Source organism: Hemitrygon akajei, chromosome 5 (assembly GCF_048418815.1).
Source record: "Hemitrygon akajei chromosome 5, sHemAka1.3, whole genome shotgun sequence".
NCBI lineage: Eukaryota > Metazoa > Chordata > Chondrichthyes > Myliobatiformes > Dasyatidae > Hemitrygon > Hemitrygon akajei.
This window is the reverse complement of record NC_133128.1, coordinates 46,064,219-46,081,726: the sequence shown is the minus strand read 5'-3', so window position 1 is coordinate 46,081,726 and position 17,508 is coordinate 46,064,219. Positions and strand designations below refer to the sequence as shown.

The following is a 17,508-nucleotide window of genomic DNA, read 5'->3' as shown; positions in this document are numbered from 1 at the left end:
TGGTAACTGAACTGAGTATATCAAAAGTGAACATCCCATTTAGTTCTCAAGGAGAAAAAAAGCAAAAGTGAAAACCTGTTTTAAATTCTACCCAAATGAAATTTTCTGGAGAGAGTACTGTTAAGTTTTGTAACTCCAAAACATAAAACGAATCTAAAGAAAAACATGGGGAGACCAGGACAAATGTGTACTCTTTGTTTTTACTTTCAGTGAGGCGCGTATTTATGATGTGGTGGCGTAATGACGTGTGGCATTCATGTACTTTTACATGTAATGAATTATTTATACGAACAAAAATGATTTATCAAGCAATATATTTACAATACTACTCAAATATTACTGATATATTAAATGCACAACAAAGATAATAATGTAGCCTACAAAATTAAAATAGTTCATCTAAAAAAATGCACTAAGGTAAGCTTAAATGAGAAACTAAGTACAGCTAAATATAAATAGTTCTACATCCAATTAAGCCAACATAGTTTTCAAGTATAATTATTAATAACAATAATAACTTATTTCTGAAACACTTCATACAAACAATGTAGTTCAAAGTGCTTTAAAATTAGATAAAGTTCAAACATGAAAATAAAAGACAAATAGATGTTAGTTAAAAACAAGGTTAAATAAATAGATTTTGAACTGGTGTTTAAAATTGTCAACTGAGTCTGCAACCCTTATAGTTTTAGGTATTCAGTTCCACAGTTTAGAAATGTAGTTTAAAAAGCTGACTTGACAATTATTATTTGAAGAATTAAAAATTGAAATGTTGATACTGATTAGTATCCAATTGTTACTTCTATGAGAAAATATATGTCCCACTAACCTGAGATGCTTATGATATTCATGATATTTTTATAGATTCATCAGCCCATGACAAAAATGTTGATAATCAAACAAAGAGAAAATGGAAGAAAGATTCAGGAAACAGAGTAAGTATATACTTTGCACCCCACCCTAACAGTATGCATGTGGTCTCTGATGTACTGAAAGTTCAGTAAAGTATTGTCAGCTTATTTAAGTTAATTTGCTAGTGCCATTAGATGGGAGGAACCAAGAAGGCAAAGTGAGGAATAAATGAAGTCTGTTGAGTGGAATATATTTTAACTGTCTAGGTATTAAGCTAATGCCAGATTGAAGTTTTTTACAATTGAATGACTTTGACAAGCAGTGTCCCACAAAGGATAGTACTGGGAACCTTGCTGCTTTTACTATATATCTGTAAGATGTATATTTCAACCTTCATATATATTTGTAAGATAAACAATACATTATAAATATTTATGGGTGTGGAACGCTTGATAAGTAAGTTCATGGCTGGAATGAAGTTGATAGTGTGGAAGACTGTTCTAGGCTGCAGTGAGGGACTGTGCTGATAAAACATGGCACATGGAGTTTTATCCAGACAAACATGAAGTGGTGCAGTTTGGGAGTCAAATGACCATGCATGATAGGGTTCCATGCACTTGGGAGGACTTTCAAAGATCCTTGAAGGTGATAGCACAGGAAGATAATTGGTTAGGAAGGCATGTTGGATTGTGGCTTTAATTAACTGGGGAAGGAAATGCTGATGTAGTGAGGTTGTGCTCCAAATTTATAAAATATAGGTCATACCTCAGCTGGAGTACAGTGTGCAGTCTGGACCCCAATGTACAGGAAGGATATGATAGAGCTGGGGTAGAGAGGAGACTCACCAGGATGTTGCCTGGGATGAAACGGTTCACTCTTGAGGAGACTCTTGAAGCCTTATCTGTTCTCTGAAGACTGGACAACATTAAGGGGGGACATGATAAGGTATAAGAAATAATGAGTATAGATAGGATGGACAGTAGGAGCTGTCTTCCAAATCAGAGGCAGGTAAAATTAGATGACATAGATATAGGTTAAGTGGGAGAGATTTCAGGGGTATCTGAGGTGGACCTTCTTCATTCTGAGAGTTTAGTAGCAGTTGATTAACTGCAAGTATTATGAGGGTATAGGTAAGCACTTAAATTAGCCAGTGGTATAGTGACATCAGTATCAGACTTCGAGGCAATTGGTCCCGGGTTCGAATCTGACCGGCTCCTTGTATGCTCTAAATCTGTGTGTTGAGCTAGCAAACTGACCCCGTAAAAACAGTCAAATGCTAAGCAAACAGTAAAAACTGCTGTCTGATGTGCCACGAAATGAGAAAAGGAACAGTGATAGATGAGAACCTGAATTGCTTAGGCAGGGAGGGCAGTAGACCAAGTGTTGGGAAAGGGCATAAATCAGACGGGTGCCCACAGATGGCATGGATGATCTAAGACCATAAGACATAGGAACAGAATTAGGTCATTCAGCCCATCGAGTCTGCTCCACCATTCCATCCTGATCCTGGATCCCACTCAACACCATGCATCTGGCTTCTCGCTATAACCTCTGATGCCTGACCAATCAGGAAACTATCAATTTTCACTTTAAATATACCTATGGCCTTAGCCCCTTAATATATAACCCCTTCATTCTGGGTATCATCCTCGTGAACCTCCTCTGCACTCTTTCCAAAGACAACACTTCCTTTCTGAGATAAGGGGCCCAAAACTGTTGACAATACTCCAGGTGCAGCCTGATTAGTGTCTTATAAAGGTTCAACGTTATCTCCTGGCTTTTATATTCTACGTCCCTTGAAATAAATGCTAACATTGCATTTGCCTTCTTTACCACAGACTCAACCTGTAAATTAACTTTCTGTTTCCTGCCTGTCAGCTATTCCTCAATCTATGGCAGTATCTGTCTTGTAATGCCATTGGATTTTATCTATAAGCAGCCTCAATGTGAGGCACCTTATCAAATGCCTTCTGGAAATCCAAGTAAATGACATCCACTGCCTCTCCTTTGTCCACACTGCTTGTTACTTCCTCGAAGGACTCTGACAGATTTTCCAGGCAAGATTTCCCTTCACAGAAACCATGCTGACTTTGACTTATTTTATCATCAGTCTCCAAGTACCCCGAAACCTCATCCTTAATAATGGGCTCCAAGGTGGGTCCACCTTTGCCCCTTCTCTTGTTAGTAGAAACAGTTCCGCCAGGCCTAGTAGCTAAGCCACAGGTGAAGGCCAAGAGTTGGTTGTCAGAGGCTGTTAGAGTCGCACTTCATTTGGAGCACTTTATAGGTAGTGGGAGCTTTTCCCCCACTACCACCCCAGGCTATGACAATCTTAGGAATGAGAGAGTAGGTTACATGGTTGGCAAAACATTGTGGGCTGAAGGGCCTGTAATGTGCTGTAGATTTCTATGTTTCTATGTTCAAATATCAACTCTCACCTTCCTTATACTCTTTATATAACTGAAAAAACTTTTAGTATCCTGCCCTATACTATTGGCTAGTTTGCCCTCATTTTTTCATCTTTTCCCTTTTAGGGCCTTTTTAGTTGCCTTTTGTTGGATTTTAAGAAGTTCCCAATCATCCAACTTCTTACTCACTTTTGCTACATGATGTGCCCTTTCCTTAACTTTTATACACTCTTTAACTTCTCTTGTCAGCCTCAGTTGCCTATCCATGCCATTTGAGAACTTCTTCTGTGGGACATATTTATCCTGTACCTTGACAACTTTTCCCAGAAACTTCAGCCACCTCTGCTCTGCCGTCATCCATGCCCGTATCCCTTTCCAGCACAACTGGGCAAGCTCCTCTCTCATGCCTTCCTCTATTCCATTGCAATGCTGATACATCTGACATATGCTTCTCCCTCTCAAATTGCAGTATGATTTCAAACATATTATAATCACTGTCTCCTAAAGGTTTTGTTTTAACCCTTAAGCTCCCTAATAAGATTCTGTGTTATTGCACAACACCCAATTTAAAACAGCCTTTCCCCATGTAGGCTCAAGCACAAGCTGCTCTAGAAAGCCTTCTCATTGGCATTCAACAAATTGCCTCTCTTGCGATCCGACACCAACCTGATTTTCCCAATCCCTATGCATACTGAAGTCCCCTGTTGCAATTGTTATTACATGCCTTTTTCAGCTCGCTTTGCAATCTCAACCCCACATCTTGGTTACTATTTGGAGGCCTATATAGGATTCCCATAATGTTTTTTTCACCTTTGCAGTTTCCTAACTCCATAAAGATTTGACATTCTCCGACCCAATGTCACCTCTTTCTAAAGAAGTAATTGCATCTCTTACCAATAGGGTCACACCACAGCTTAAGCCTTCCTGCCTGTCCTTTTGATACAAAGTATATTCTTTGATATTAAGCTCCCAACTATCACCATCTTTCAACCATGACTCTGTGATGCCTACAATTGTCATAACACCTAATCTCGAAATACACCATGAGTTCGTCTATCATATTCTGAATGCTACGCATATTTAAATACAGCACCTTCAGTCCTGCATTCTTCTCCCTTTTGAATTTTGCCTCTGTGGTACAATTTAACTCTTTGCTCTGTCTGCAGTTGTACCCAATCATTGACTTCTCCTTCCTTACATTCATATTACACCCATCACGTACTTGGAAACCTGCTGGCTCATTCTCAGCTCTATCATTGTGGTTCCCACCCCCCTGCCGTATTAGTTTAAACCACTCCCAACAGCTTTAGCATATCTGCCAGCAAGAATATTGCCCCCCCCTCAGATTCAAGTGCAACCCTTTCTTTTTGTACAGGCCACCCCTACCCTAGAAGGGGTCCCAATGATCCAGAAATCTGAATCCTTGCCCTCTGCTCCAATTCTTCAGCCTCACATTTATCTGCCACCTCATTCGTTTCCGATCCTCACTGTTGTGTGGCACAGGCAGCAATCACAAGATACCTACCTTTTTACCCAATTTCCCTCAGGATCAGTAAAGTATGTCTGTCTGTCTTTGAGGTCCTATTCTCTGCTTCCCTCGTAACACCCTGTAGTCTGTTTTCAGGACCTCCTTCCTTTTTCTACCTATGTCGTCAGTACCAATACGTACCACAACTTCTGGCTGCTCACCCTCCCTTTTCAGGATATTGTGGATGCATTTAGAAAGATCACAGACCCTGGTACCTGGAAGGCAAACTACCAACCATGTTTCTTTTTTGTGGCTACAGAATTGTGTATCTGTCCCCCTAACTGTAGAGTCCCCTATTACTGCTGCCATCCTCTTAGTTCCCTAGCCTTCTGAGCCAGAGGGCCAGACTCAGTGCCAGAGGCACGGCTGCTGTTGCTTCCCAACCGTACTTATTGTTGAGGGAGATGGCCACAGGGGTACTCCCCACTGTCTGATGTTTTTCCTTCCCTCTCTTGACAGTCACCCATTTATCTGTGTCCTGTAGACTTGGGGGGCTAGTTGGTCTAACTGTAGTAGAACCAAATGGCCTGTTTCCATGTTGTATGAATCCCTGAATCTAAGACTTTAATATTCATTTTAACCTTCTCCATTTACCATGACCACACAATTACTATCTTCATTGTTAACAGCTCCTAAATATTGAACTGTGAAGGAGGCTGAAGGTTACCTTGGTTTCATGTCCCAGATATAGCTGGGCAGCATGCCATGCCCATCTCCTTGTGCAGCTCTTTCCTTGTTGTTCTTCAAGGTGGATTTTATTTCCATGCATCTACCTTTTACATTAAATTATTGTGGTCTCCATCTAGAAAACCAAAAGCTATGTACACCTCTTTCCTCCAGAAAAACTCTCAAAAACTGAGTCAAGTAATATAGTTGCCTTTTCTGCTAGCTCTAGTTTCTTTCTCAGTAAATTTTTGATTCAATTTTAACAAATTACATATATCAGAATTAACCTCTGCCTAATGTGAAGCTACACCTTTAAAGAACATTAGAGACACCTTAGGTCTTACTACCCCACAGATATAACATTCTGCACCATTCCAACATTCCCTCCATTATATTCTTTCCACACTGACATCAATGAGTAACTACATGGCTAAGGAAAATGTCTGCTCCATAGTGAGCAGTATGCTAACTTCCAAACGTGGATACAGATTGGTGAGAGATAAATCATTCCTCTTAAAGTTGAAGCATTTGAGGATAAGGCCTATTGATAGAGATAGGTCAGAGTTGGAAATATTTATTTTGTTTATTTTTGTGAATGTTGCAATGAAACTCACTAGACTAATATATTTCAATAACCTGGCAAAGTATTGAAGGTGGGAGCAGGGTTTCTTGTTTTTCTTGGCCAACTATTTAATTCCAATTTTTTGGCTTTTGGTTACACATTAATTTTGTAGAGTTATTGCCCTTCAAGGTATATTGCCTGAAGTGTTGATAGCTAAGCGGGTAGTGTCGTGGTTTTTCGTGCCTTACAAATGACCAAGAGACGCAGAAGATTCTTCAAGAAGGGTTAAAAGAGGGGTTAAACTTTAATTTGCAAATCAAAGCTGAGACAGTCATTGAGCTAGTCGCTGATTGCTCCCCCCCCCCCCCCATCCCCGGACACAGCATTCTTTATAGCAATCTCTAGTTGCATTTTACACGTGCTGCTGCACGTACATCATGCATAGCAAATAATAAACTCAGAACCGAGCAATGTTCTAATCTACATTTCTTTAGTTCTTTAGCTACCTTTCATTAACACACCATTGTCTTCTACATTCCTAAGATTTCATTCTACTAAATTGAGTACATGCATAGCAAATAACTGACTTCATAGTTAAAGTTTATACTTTTATACTCCAATATATCCCCCCTTTGAGACCCAGAGGGTCTCACACAGAGAAGGAAGACGAAGAGTCTGCGCACAAAAGCCCCAATAAACTCAAGCACTTATCCCCAAATCTCGGGTTAAACTATAATTTTCTGCGCCAAGACCTCAAAGTATTCTCTCCCTGTTACCCTGGGCCGTTGAGCCAAAAACCTGTCCCTTTGTATCTGAGACAGGGAAAAAGACTCAGAAGCCCTTACAATCTACTCCCACACTGTCGTTTTGCTCCTGTTCATCCTGCAGGTGTTGTAGGCTGTAACGATACATGTTCGGTGTTTCTTTCTTCACTAAGCTTGCTTCAGTAATTGCCACAAGCATTGGAATTTGTTTGGTTGCAGCACGCACTACAAGAGATTTGAGACAAGGAAGAAAACAGCACAGCAGAAGCGCACAGCTCAACAATACTGACAGTTATTGCTATTTTAGTCAGCCATGCTCCCCATCCTCCGAGTCTACTTTCTAACCAGTCAAATAACTGATGTCCGAACCCTGCATTCTGTTTGACCTCCGTCCGCAGATTCTTTAATTTATTCATTGCTCTGGTGAAAGACCCTTCTGGGCTAGTATTGTTCGGTATGAAAGTGCAGCATTGTTCTCCAAACATTACACACACACCCCCTTTTTCTGCCAAAAGCCAATCCAGTACCTATCTGTTTTGCCACGCCATCCTGCTAGTTGCATCTAGCTGTTGCCCTAAGGCCTCCAGTGCATCATCGGTGTAGTTGATGAACCTCTGCTGATTATAGTATATATAGTTTATCCATTCAACATTTTTGCTCACCCCTATCACAGGTATGATAGCTTCCCAGCCTGCAGCAATCTCATTAAGTGCCTTGAATTCGTTAGGTATACCTCTTGGCTGCCCTATACTGTCAATCCGGATTGTCGGATCCGGGTCATATTTTCTCTTCTGCCTTAGCAGAGTCCGCTGCTCAGGGAAGTTAGCATTGGACTGTACTTCAGGGGACATTATAACTTCCTGAAGCAGCATGACACGCGTACATGTTCCTGCCCACCTGAGGGGGAGCGTAGATCTCAGACCTCCTTCCTGTCCACACAGCCACCAAGTGTCTGCTAATGGGATAGTCTGAGACTCCATTGCACCCTCAGGAGGAGGGGAACCCGTCAAGTGTCTTTTACCTGGGGTTACATCCCATGTCTGAGTGCAGTTGCCTTGGAAATGGCCAACCGGGTGAGTGCCCACCCGCACGAAACATTCATAATTCAGATGGTCCTGCATTAAAAGCTGTTGCAGTGTAGGTGTCTGGCTTCTTTTGTTTATAGCCCAGGGTCTGCTATAATTACAGTGATAGGCAAGCTTGCTTTGATCAAACTGCGAGGACGCCTGATATGGGCACATTGGTGCATTGTTCATACAGTTTTGATAGCAGGAATCTGTTTTAACGCAAATCCTCATGAAACAAGCCCTAACCGGACCTGGACACTGTCGTTTGCATTGTTCCCTGTGCTCTCTTCCCCACCGCGTGCAAGTGCAGGAGTTATAAGGCATGGGAACTACATGCTGAGTGAGGCTTTCCCTCGAGCACAGATAACAATTTTGTCTCTTCATCATTCCTGCCGTGTAAGCTGCCCATTGATACCACTGATTAGTATGTGTCTTTAACCATGGCGAGGAGGTAAGTGTCATGCTCCTCTTACTTCTTTTCTGCAGGTTACCAGTCCCATTCCATATCTGCCCCACTAATTCTCACATCCTCTCTCTCTCTCCACTTAACTCTTGCTCCTCCAATGAGTCACCTTCTCTAGTCTGTTTATTTCTATGGTATAATCGGTACTCCTCATATTCTTTTTCCTCTCTCAAGTATTTCATCCGTTCAATCTGTTCTTGCATTTCTCTCTGTACCTGTTCTATCTTTATCCTTTCTGCCTGTATCTCCTGCCATATCGCCGCTTTTTCCTTCTCATATTGTTTTTTTTCCTCCTTATTATCCCAAACTTGGACTTCTCCCTGCATGTTTACTGTACCTGTCAGCAGGGGGCACTGCTTAGGGGTTCCTTCCTCATTATAGGGAGGGGGTTTTTCTGTTTCTTTCGCTTCCAGGTACGGAGCCGAAGCCAGCTTCTCACCGTACCCTTCTCTCTCTCTAACAGGCTGTTTCTCCAGCACCTTAGTGTCTTCCTCGCTTGTAATCAATATTCTACCTGTCCTCCTCAGCCTTTCTCCCTCCGTTCTGAAGAGTTTTAGCACTTCCATTTCTCGTTCTCTTTTTTGCTCTCTTTTCTTAGATTTATCTTTTGATTTGTAATTTTTAACTAGTCCCTCCATTTCTTCGCACAAACTTACATCAAACGTTCCTTCTCTTGGCCACTTTGTGACCAGGTTTTTGGTTCTTTTTTCCCATTTTTCTGAAGTTTTTGTGATCTCATTTTGAACTAATGGGAACTTTTTGCTCAGAATCTCTACTGCTGTTCCTTTACCTGTCATGTTATTCTCTCTTGTTAAGGTATTTCAGAGATTCACAGTTTGTTTACTGGATAATATTATTTACTCTAATTCTACACCTAGTCCTAGTCTAACACCACGTGGACTTTTTCTTCCTATAACTTACTCTAATTCTATTCTAACACCTCGCCCGTGCAGACCCTTATCTCTTAAGGCGGTACCCACGAGGACTTTCTACTCTAATTCTATTCTAACACCTCGCCCGTGCAGACCCTTATCTCTTAAGGCGGTATCCACGAGGACTTTCTACTCTAATTCTATTCTAACACCTCGCCCGTGCAGACCCTTATCTCTTAAGGCGGTATCCACGAGGACTTTCTGCTCTAATTCTATTCTAACACCTCGCCCGTGCAGACCCTTATCTCTTAAGGCGGTATCCACGAGGACTTTCTACTCTAATTCTATTCTAACACCTCGCCTGTGCAGACCCTTATCTCTTAAGGCGGTATCCACGAGGACTTTCTGCTCTAATTCTATTCTACTTTCCCTGCCCGTTCAGCCCTTCGTTTCATACGAAGCGGTACCCACAGGGATTTACCAACACCACGTGGACTTTTTCTTAACGTATTAACTTATTTGTACTTACCCTCACTGCAGTGTTCTTGATCAATCCTCTGAGCCTCCTCTGTTAACTCCCAATTCTGCCAGATTCTTTGGACCGGAGAGACCCTTTGGCAGTGGTTCCACACTTCTGAGACTCCAAGACCTCCCCAAAGCCAACAGAATTCTTAGTCCAAATTGTCGCAAAAAGCGCTTTCCTTTTGTTTGGGTGCACTCCTAATTCTGTTAGCCTTGTGGGGGTCCCTAGAGGACCGGGAAGCATTCCCAATCTGCCGTTTCCCTTCCGTGGGTCTCTATCCGGTCCTGCCGCGGTTGCCAATTATGTCGTGGTTTTTCGTGCCTTACAAATGACCAAGAGACGCAGAAGATTCTTCAAGAAGGGTTAAACTTTAATTTGCAAATCAAAGCTGAGACAGTCATTGAGCTAGTCGCTGATTGCTCCCCCCCCCCCCCCCATCCCCGGACACAGCATTCTTTATAGCAATCTCTAGTTGCATTTTACACGTGCTGCTGCACGTACATCATGCATAGCAAATAATAAACTCAGAACCGAGCAATGTTCTAATCTACATTTCTTTAGTTCTTTAGCTACCTTTCATTAACACACCATTGTCTTCTACATTCCTAAGATTTCATTCTACTAAATTGAGTACATGCATAGCAAATAACTGACTTCATAGTTAAAGTTTATACTTTTATACTCCAATAGTAGTAGCTACTCTTGATACTTTCTGAAGTTGCCAACAGCCCGTGGAGCCTATATCTGTAGAAAAAAATGGAAATGCCAAAGTTACTGACAACGATATCCTATGTCCCCTCAGACTACACGGCTAAAATCCCAAAAGGTAAAAGTTTTTACAAATCTGGAAAGTGAGATGAACTTACATTTTGTATTTTCTTCTCACTGTAAATACCTTCGAGAAAGTCAAATCAAGGCATAACTGTTTCAACAGCATAGTATGCCACAAATATTACTAAAAGAAACTTTTCTTCTGCTGAATTTTTTTGTAGTACATAAACATTCTCCTTTCCAAACATATCTTTTACTCTTCTACTCCTTAAGACTTGTAAAAGAGTAAAATTTCACCCTCTCAGTGGTTTTCACATTACGTGGCCAGATGGTGTTTCTTCAGGTGTTAATCCAGTCCACGCGCTGTACAGTAATCAAGTGAAACATCTTGGCTGCAGTTTTTTGCATATAAATTTACTCGTGCACATCAGACTGAGAATGCAATTTTCACTCCACATGTGAGGCTGAGGTTCAGTGGGTGAGAAACTGAAGTGCTGTTCATCATGCGCTTTTACAGCTGAACAGATATAAAGTCAACCCCCATTTTATTGTCATATGTATGCACGAATACATGTACGTACAGGTGCAGTGAGAACCTTAACTTGCAGCAGCATTACAGGCACATAGCATTATGTGAGCAATATTAACAAGAAAAACATAAATTATTCACAATTGTTACAAGAATGTACATGATTAGAACAAAACAAGTCCATTTTAATGTGAAACCATCAAATTAGTCATAGCGTTGCTGTCGCTTGCTTCTATTGTTTGCATGGTGTGTATTTTTCCTCTTTCTCTGTGCAGAGGTTATGGTCTTTCTTTATTTTAATTGTGTTCTTCGAGTTTCTTGCTTTGTTCCTCCCTGTAATTAAACAAATCTCAAGGTGTATCATTTATACATTCTTTGATAATAAATGTACTTCAAATCTTGAATCTTCGAAGATGTAGAGATTAAGATTTTGCTGACTGGTTCAGGAACTGAATGGTTGAAGGAGAAAATCTGCAGATGCTGGAAATCCAGGCAACACACGCAAAATGCTGGAGGGACTCAGCAGGCCAAGCGGCGTCTAAATGAATCTCGAAGCCACGTTGTACAAGCTAGCAGCGAAGACATGTTCCCAGAAAAGATACACGGTTGTAGTGGCGGGTCTGGATATGCACATGGTCGCAGAGCTGGGGAGCAGCGGGGATCACAGAGAGGGAGCAGTGAGCAGGGTTTCACTGAACTCCCATCGAAGGGAAGGCTTAAACTTCTTCAGGGTAGGCATTTCTGGAAGAGACTTCACAGTGTAGTAATCAAATCACAAACAAGAGAACATCTACAGACGCTGTAAATCCAAGCACCACACACAAAATGCTGGAGGAACTCAGCAGGCCAGGCAGCATCTAAGGAAAGTCATTGTTCCTGAACCTGATGGTGTGGGAGTTCAGGCTTCTGTACCTCCTGTCTGCTGGCAGCTGCACAAAGGTGGCAGAGCCTGGATGGTGGGGATTTTTGATGATGGATGTTGTCTTCTCCAGCCAGTGCCTCCTACCAATAGTAGGGATTGTCACGGTCCCAACTGTTAATTCCTCTTATTATCCTAACTCCCTTTTCCCCGTGTTCTCCTGGGCTACTTGATTGCGGCACCTGATTCTCTTCTAAACTTGCAGCATAAAACCCTAGCTTTGCATCCACTCGTTGCCAGATCGTTGCTTCAGCCAGTGCGGTAATTCACATTCCCGACAGCTTAGAATGGAGTATTCTAAGTCTTACTTCAGTACTGAGGTTTACCTGTGTAACTCTGTCTCTCCGTATTGCCTGCCATTTGTTGTTCTATTTAACGCTCCATGTCAAGATAAGTGTTGTCTGCCTCCTGCTCCTCCGTTTACCCACACTGTTTGCCTGTGTTACCCCAGTCTCTCGTCCACTTGGAACTGTGTATTCTAAATTCTGTTTCCACACTGTTTGCCTGTGTTACCCCAGTCTCTCGTCCACTTAGAATTGTGTATTCTAAATTCTGTTTCCACACTGTTTGCCTGTGTTACCCCAGTCTCTCGTCCACTTAGAACTGTGTATTCTAAATTCTGTTTCCACGCTGTTTGCCTGTGTTAACCCAGTCTCTCGTCCACTTAGAACTGTGTATTCTAAATTCTGTTTCCACGCTGTTTGCCTGTGTTAACCCAGTCTCTCGTCCACTTAGAACTGTGTATTCTAAATTCTGTTTCCACGCTGTTTGCCTGTGTTAACCCAGTCTCTCGTCCACTTAGAACTGTGTATTCTAAATTCTGTTTCCACGCTGTTTGCCTGTGTTACCCCAGTCTCTCGTCCGCTTAGAACTGTGTATTCTAAATTCTGTTTCCACGCTGTTTGCCTGTGTTAACCCAGTCTCTCGTTCGCTTAGAACTGTGTATTCTAAATTCTGTTTCCACGCTGTTTGCCTGTGTTAACCCAGTCTCTCGTTCGCTTAGAACTATGTATTCTAAATTTTGTTTCCACACTGTTTGCCTGTGTTAACCCAGTCTCTCGTCCACTTAGAACTGTGTATTCTAAATTCTGTTTCCACGCTGTTTGCCTGTGTTAACCCAGTCTCTCCGTATTAACAGGAGTATGGCATGCTGCCCGCCGTTCTCCCCTAGCCAGGCTCATCCCCTTGTCCGCATCCCTGCTCCACCTCATCCCGCCGTCCGTCTACACTCTCCGCTGGCTCAGTGGTTAAACGCCGCGTTCTCACCATGGTGACCTGGGTTTGATCCCTGGTCCAGCCTCGCTCACTCCTCAGCATTCCTCTGCCTATCCCTGCAACCATTAATAAACACTCTTCTGATAGCGCTGCCTCTGTGTTTGTGTGTCCTGTGTTTGGGTTCACTCGTTCTCTCGCTGCGACAGGGATGGATATGGTTATGATGTATTGGGTAGAGTCCACTACTCTCTTTAGCTGCTTATGTTCCTGCACATTCAGATGGCCACTGTCTAACCATTCAGGATACTTTCAGCACTACATCTGTAAAAGTTTGTTGGTGTTCAGTGGCAAGCTGAAGTTCCTCAACCTCCTAAGAAAGTTCAAGTTTATTGTCATCTGGCTGTACACATTTACAACCAAATGAAACAAGGTTCCTCTAGACCACGGTGCACCCACAAAACAGCACATAAAATATAACTACAAGTAGGTTATTAAAATATAACTTAAAGTTCACATAATGCACAGCACAGTAACAACTCACTGTCCTGGTGACACATATTTGGTGGTGACAGAGTATTCATTTGTCCCAGAGCCTGAAGGTTCTGAAGTTGTTACTCATTTGCTTTCCTTATGATTGGATCTTTGTGCTGTGCCCAGGACAGATTATCTGATATGTTAATACCCAGGAATTTAAAGCTGCTGAGTCTCTTCATCATTGATGCCCCAATGTAGACAGGTGTATGTGCACCCTCCTTCCCCTGACGTCAACAATCAGCTCCTTAGCTTTACTGATATTGAGTGCAAGGTTGTTTTTGCAGCACCACTCAACCAGGTGACCTATTTCACTCCGGTAAGCTGTGATTTGTCCAATAACAGTAATTGCAGTCATCCAGAAACAGTAGTCTCACTGGCGAATTTGACAATGGCATTGGAGCTGTGCTTAGGCACACAGTCAGCTGTGTATAAAGACTAGAGCAGGGGGCTATGCACGCAGCCTTGAGGTGCACCAGTGTTAAAGATCATTAGGGAGGTGCCCTGCCATCCTCAGTGAGGTCTGCTGATGAGAAACATTCATTTTTGATGGTTAGACAGACACCCAAAAGAAGCAGAAATGTTTACAGTGCAAAGGCTGTTTCATAGATTCATGCTTTGTGTTGCAATATTTTTCAAGTCTTTGGGAAACATTCAGAAGTACAAACATGCTTCTACTTGTAGAATCGAAGCTCTCAAGTAAATGGTATTGTCTCAGCTGCTGCTTGATGTAGGTCAAGGAAGAAAACCTGGAATTTGCATGGATTAATAAATTCTGGCTTATTAGTTACTTGGAGTCTATTGCTGAATATGTAGCAGCAGAAAGTGAATGGGGAGAGCTCCAAGGGATCCGACTGGTTTAACAATTGGACGAACAGTGAAATGTGAATTGCCGGCACTAAGCTCTCTGATTCCAACAAGCTTGCCGGTTTTGCATGAAGGTCTCCCTTCCACCCATCTGATGTACTTATCTGGCGTGTTGCATTTGCAAGGCCCGTAGCGTTGTCAAAGTTCCCTCCCATTTGTCCCACAATCTCTTTGAGCCCCTAGCATCAGGCAGGAGGTGTCACAGCTTTAGAACAAGTAGTGTTTGGACTGGAAACAGCTTCTTCCAGGCTGTGAGACAACTGAACTTCCTGCCACCACCCAGGTCTCATCACTTATGAAATGCCAGTAGTGTTATATTGTTTAGCTTTTAACTAGTGTCATAAATGCACCTTATGCTAAATGTCAAACTTCTGGAATATATTTTATTATGTGTGGTAATATTTCTTTATGTGTTGTGTGTGAGTTATGTGTACGTGTTATGCTCCTTGGTTTGGGGGAGCGTTGCTTAGTTTGGTGGTATATGATTGAATGACAAAAGACTTGGACTTGAAAGGACTGAATGCAATAGCTGGCTATTGCTTAAAGATAAAGATTCTTGCTTAAAGACTCCCTTTCTTTTCCCAATGACCTTTTGTGATCTGTCTACAACTAAGGTAATGTGACATTGGCCAGGAGTTCAAGAATCTCCAACACAGGCTTGGAAATGAAACTGATTAAAAAGGAGGATGTTGTTGTCTCATTAGTCATGATTTTACTGAAATGAAAATCGGCCAACAGTGCAACACTCGTGATCATGAACACACAAATCCACAGCCCATTGGTATTTGATGCTCAAGTTTAATACTAACACTTCCACATGGTTTTGCTGTGTACAGCATTTATGGCAAAGTAGGTTCATCTAAAAACAGAATGGGGAATAAAATCTAATGATACTTTTTTTAATTTTTGTGTTGCAGGTTAACGTTTCTTTAAGTGATGAAACTCTGCAATATGCATCTGTTTATTTCAGCAATCCTCCCAAAAAGAAGCAAAGGCAAGAAGTGAGAAGTCCAGCACAGACCCATGAATCAGAATATGCTGTTTTAAAGGTCAAAGATAAAAATAATCTTTTCTATGAGGAACCCATATGTAACTTCACAGTCAGCGTTTGTCCCACGTCAAATACAGCCCAGACTGCTAATTACCGTACAACCACAAGCTTTTCTCTACAACAATTTACGTAGAACATAGGAAACAGAAACTAATGAAGGTGGCACAGCTCCTGAAATTGATATCTTCTTTCAATGAACTCTTGACCAATAGCACATCTGTGACCCGTTCCCGATTCCCTGCGGCTCATAATCCTATTGATCTCAATAAATGAGCATTGTGTGTGCCTGTTGAGCCAGAGAACTCCAAACTTGGTCAATATTTTTCTTTCCATCACAATTTTGGATGACTGAAGCTAGTGGTGGATTCTTTTGTAAAAGCGAACAGTCTCCCGTCAGTTCCTTTTTGAATCTTATGTTTCATAAAGAAATCTGCTCACTTTCTCTTCACAGGACCACTCTTTCATCTCAAGAATCGGTCTAGGGAATCTATGCTTGACTGAATCCAAGATAGATTTATGCTTTCTTTAATAAGGAGGCATGTGCTCCAAACATGGTTTCATAATATCAGAAAACTAGCTTGAATTTGAATTCCAAATTCTTTGCAATGAACACCCATTTCTTATATACTATCCTATTTGCTTGCTATACTTGCATGTTTCTTTTTTACATCTCAGGAACTAATACTTTAAGACTTAACACACCAATAATTTTACATTCTTACTTAATAAAAGGACTGAGAATTTCTTGTGAGCAATGAAATTACGGCAGTCCTCATCACCACCCTTCCCTTTCTATCACCATCCACACCAGCATGGACCTTCAGGTAGCAACTTCATCCATCATGTTGGCCTAGTGCTCGGTGAAGGCCTATAGAACATAGTCTTCAGCAAGTACAGGTGTCATGGGGCCAGGCTTAAATTTGCTCTGACTATAGAACTGCTTTGACAACCATCCAAGTGTAATATTAATCAGCTGTTTTCAAACTTTTGAACCACCAACAAACTTTTAATTCAATTAAAAATAAGGACCCCCAATTAATTCAAGAAGTTGAAAAAGGAGCTGAAAACAGCCTCTCTCCATCAGAGCCATTATTGTCAACAGAGAGAATTGAGCTGCAGAATCTGGTAGTGCAGTGAACAAATATTCCAATAGTATTTTTAGGAACCTGCAAGAAATTGGTGCTGTATCACAAGGAGTCCATTGTCAGGGAGCAACGGGGAATTAATTAGCAACGAGGATATTTTGGACTTCTGCATTTACACATGATGACACTGGAGCCTGCAACATGCTGACAACTATAGACGGAAGAGCATTCCTTAGGAAAACCTGTTTCTTCGTCCTTCAGACCAAATATTTTCAAGATTATACTCCATCTGCCACTTTCCTGCCAACTTGTTTGACCTGTCCACAACTATTTGCAGGTCCTTTGTTTCTTCTTCAAAGCTCAGCTACCCACTTGGATCGATGTTGCCATTACTCAGCTCTTCACCTAAGCCATTAATAGATTTGAAAGCAGGAACCTCCTACTGCTTCCAGAGGCAGTCACTCATGCCAACTTTCCAGTCAGGCAGTGGTTTGTTTATTCCGTATCTCAATTCATGGCTCCAATATTTCAAAACAGTCAATCATTGTTCATTCAATGGGAAGTCCAACTGATTATTAATACTTTAAATGCTTAAGACACAACACAATGCTAAATTAATCCATTATATTTTCATATGCATTTAAAATTAATCTTATTAATAAATACAATACATTTTAGATTTAATCATATTTGTTATAGTTAATTTTTGATAAGAAGGAACAAAGAATAGGAAATATTAGTGGCATTACTCCTTTGTGCCTGCTCCACCATTCGATAAAATAGGTAAATTCGTTTATTATTGCCACATTTAGTGTGGTGCAGTGAAAACTTTGTC

The 17,508-nt window shown here is 41.5% G+C and overlaps 1 gene segment (V, D, J or C); it reads left to right on the top strand.

Annotated features, from left to right (window-relative positions):
• LOC140727205 (Ig heavy chain C region-like) overlaps positions 1 to 16,615 on the top strand; it is a 105,810-nt gene extending 89,195 nt beyond the window's left edge. Inside the window, 2 exon segments of the C gene segment in view lie at positions 865 to 935; positions 15,455 to 16,615. Coding sequence covers positions 865 to 935; positions 15,455 to 15,721 — 338 coding nt within the window.
• The last annotated feature ends 893 nt before the right edge of the window (positions 16,616 to 17,508 follow it).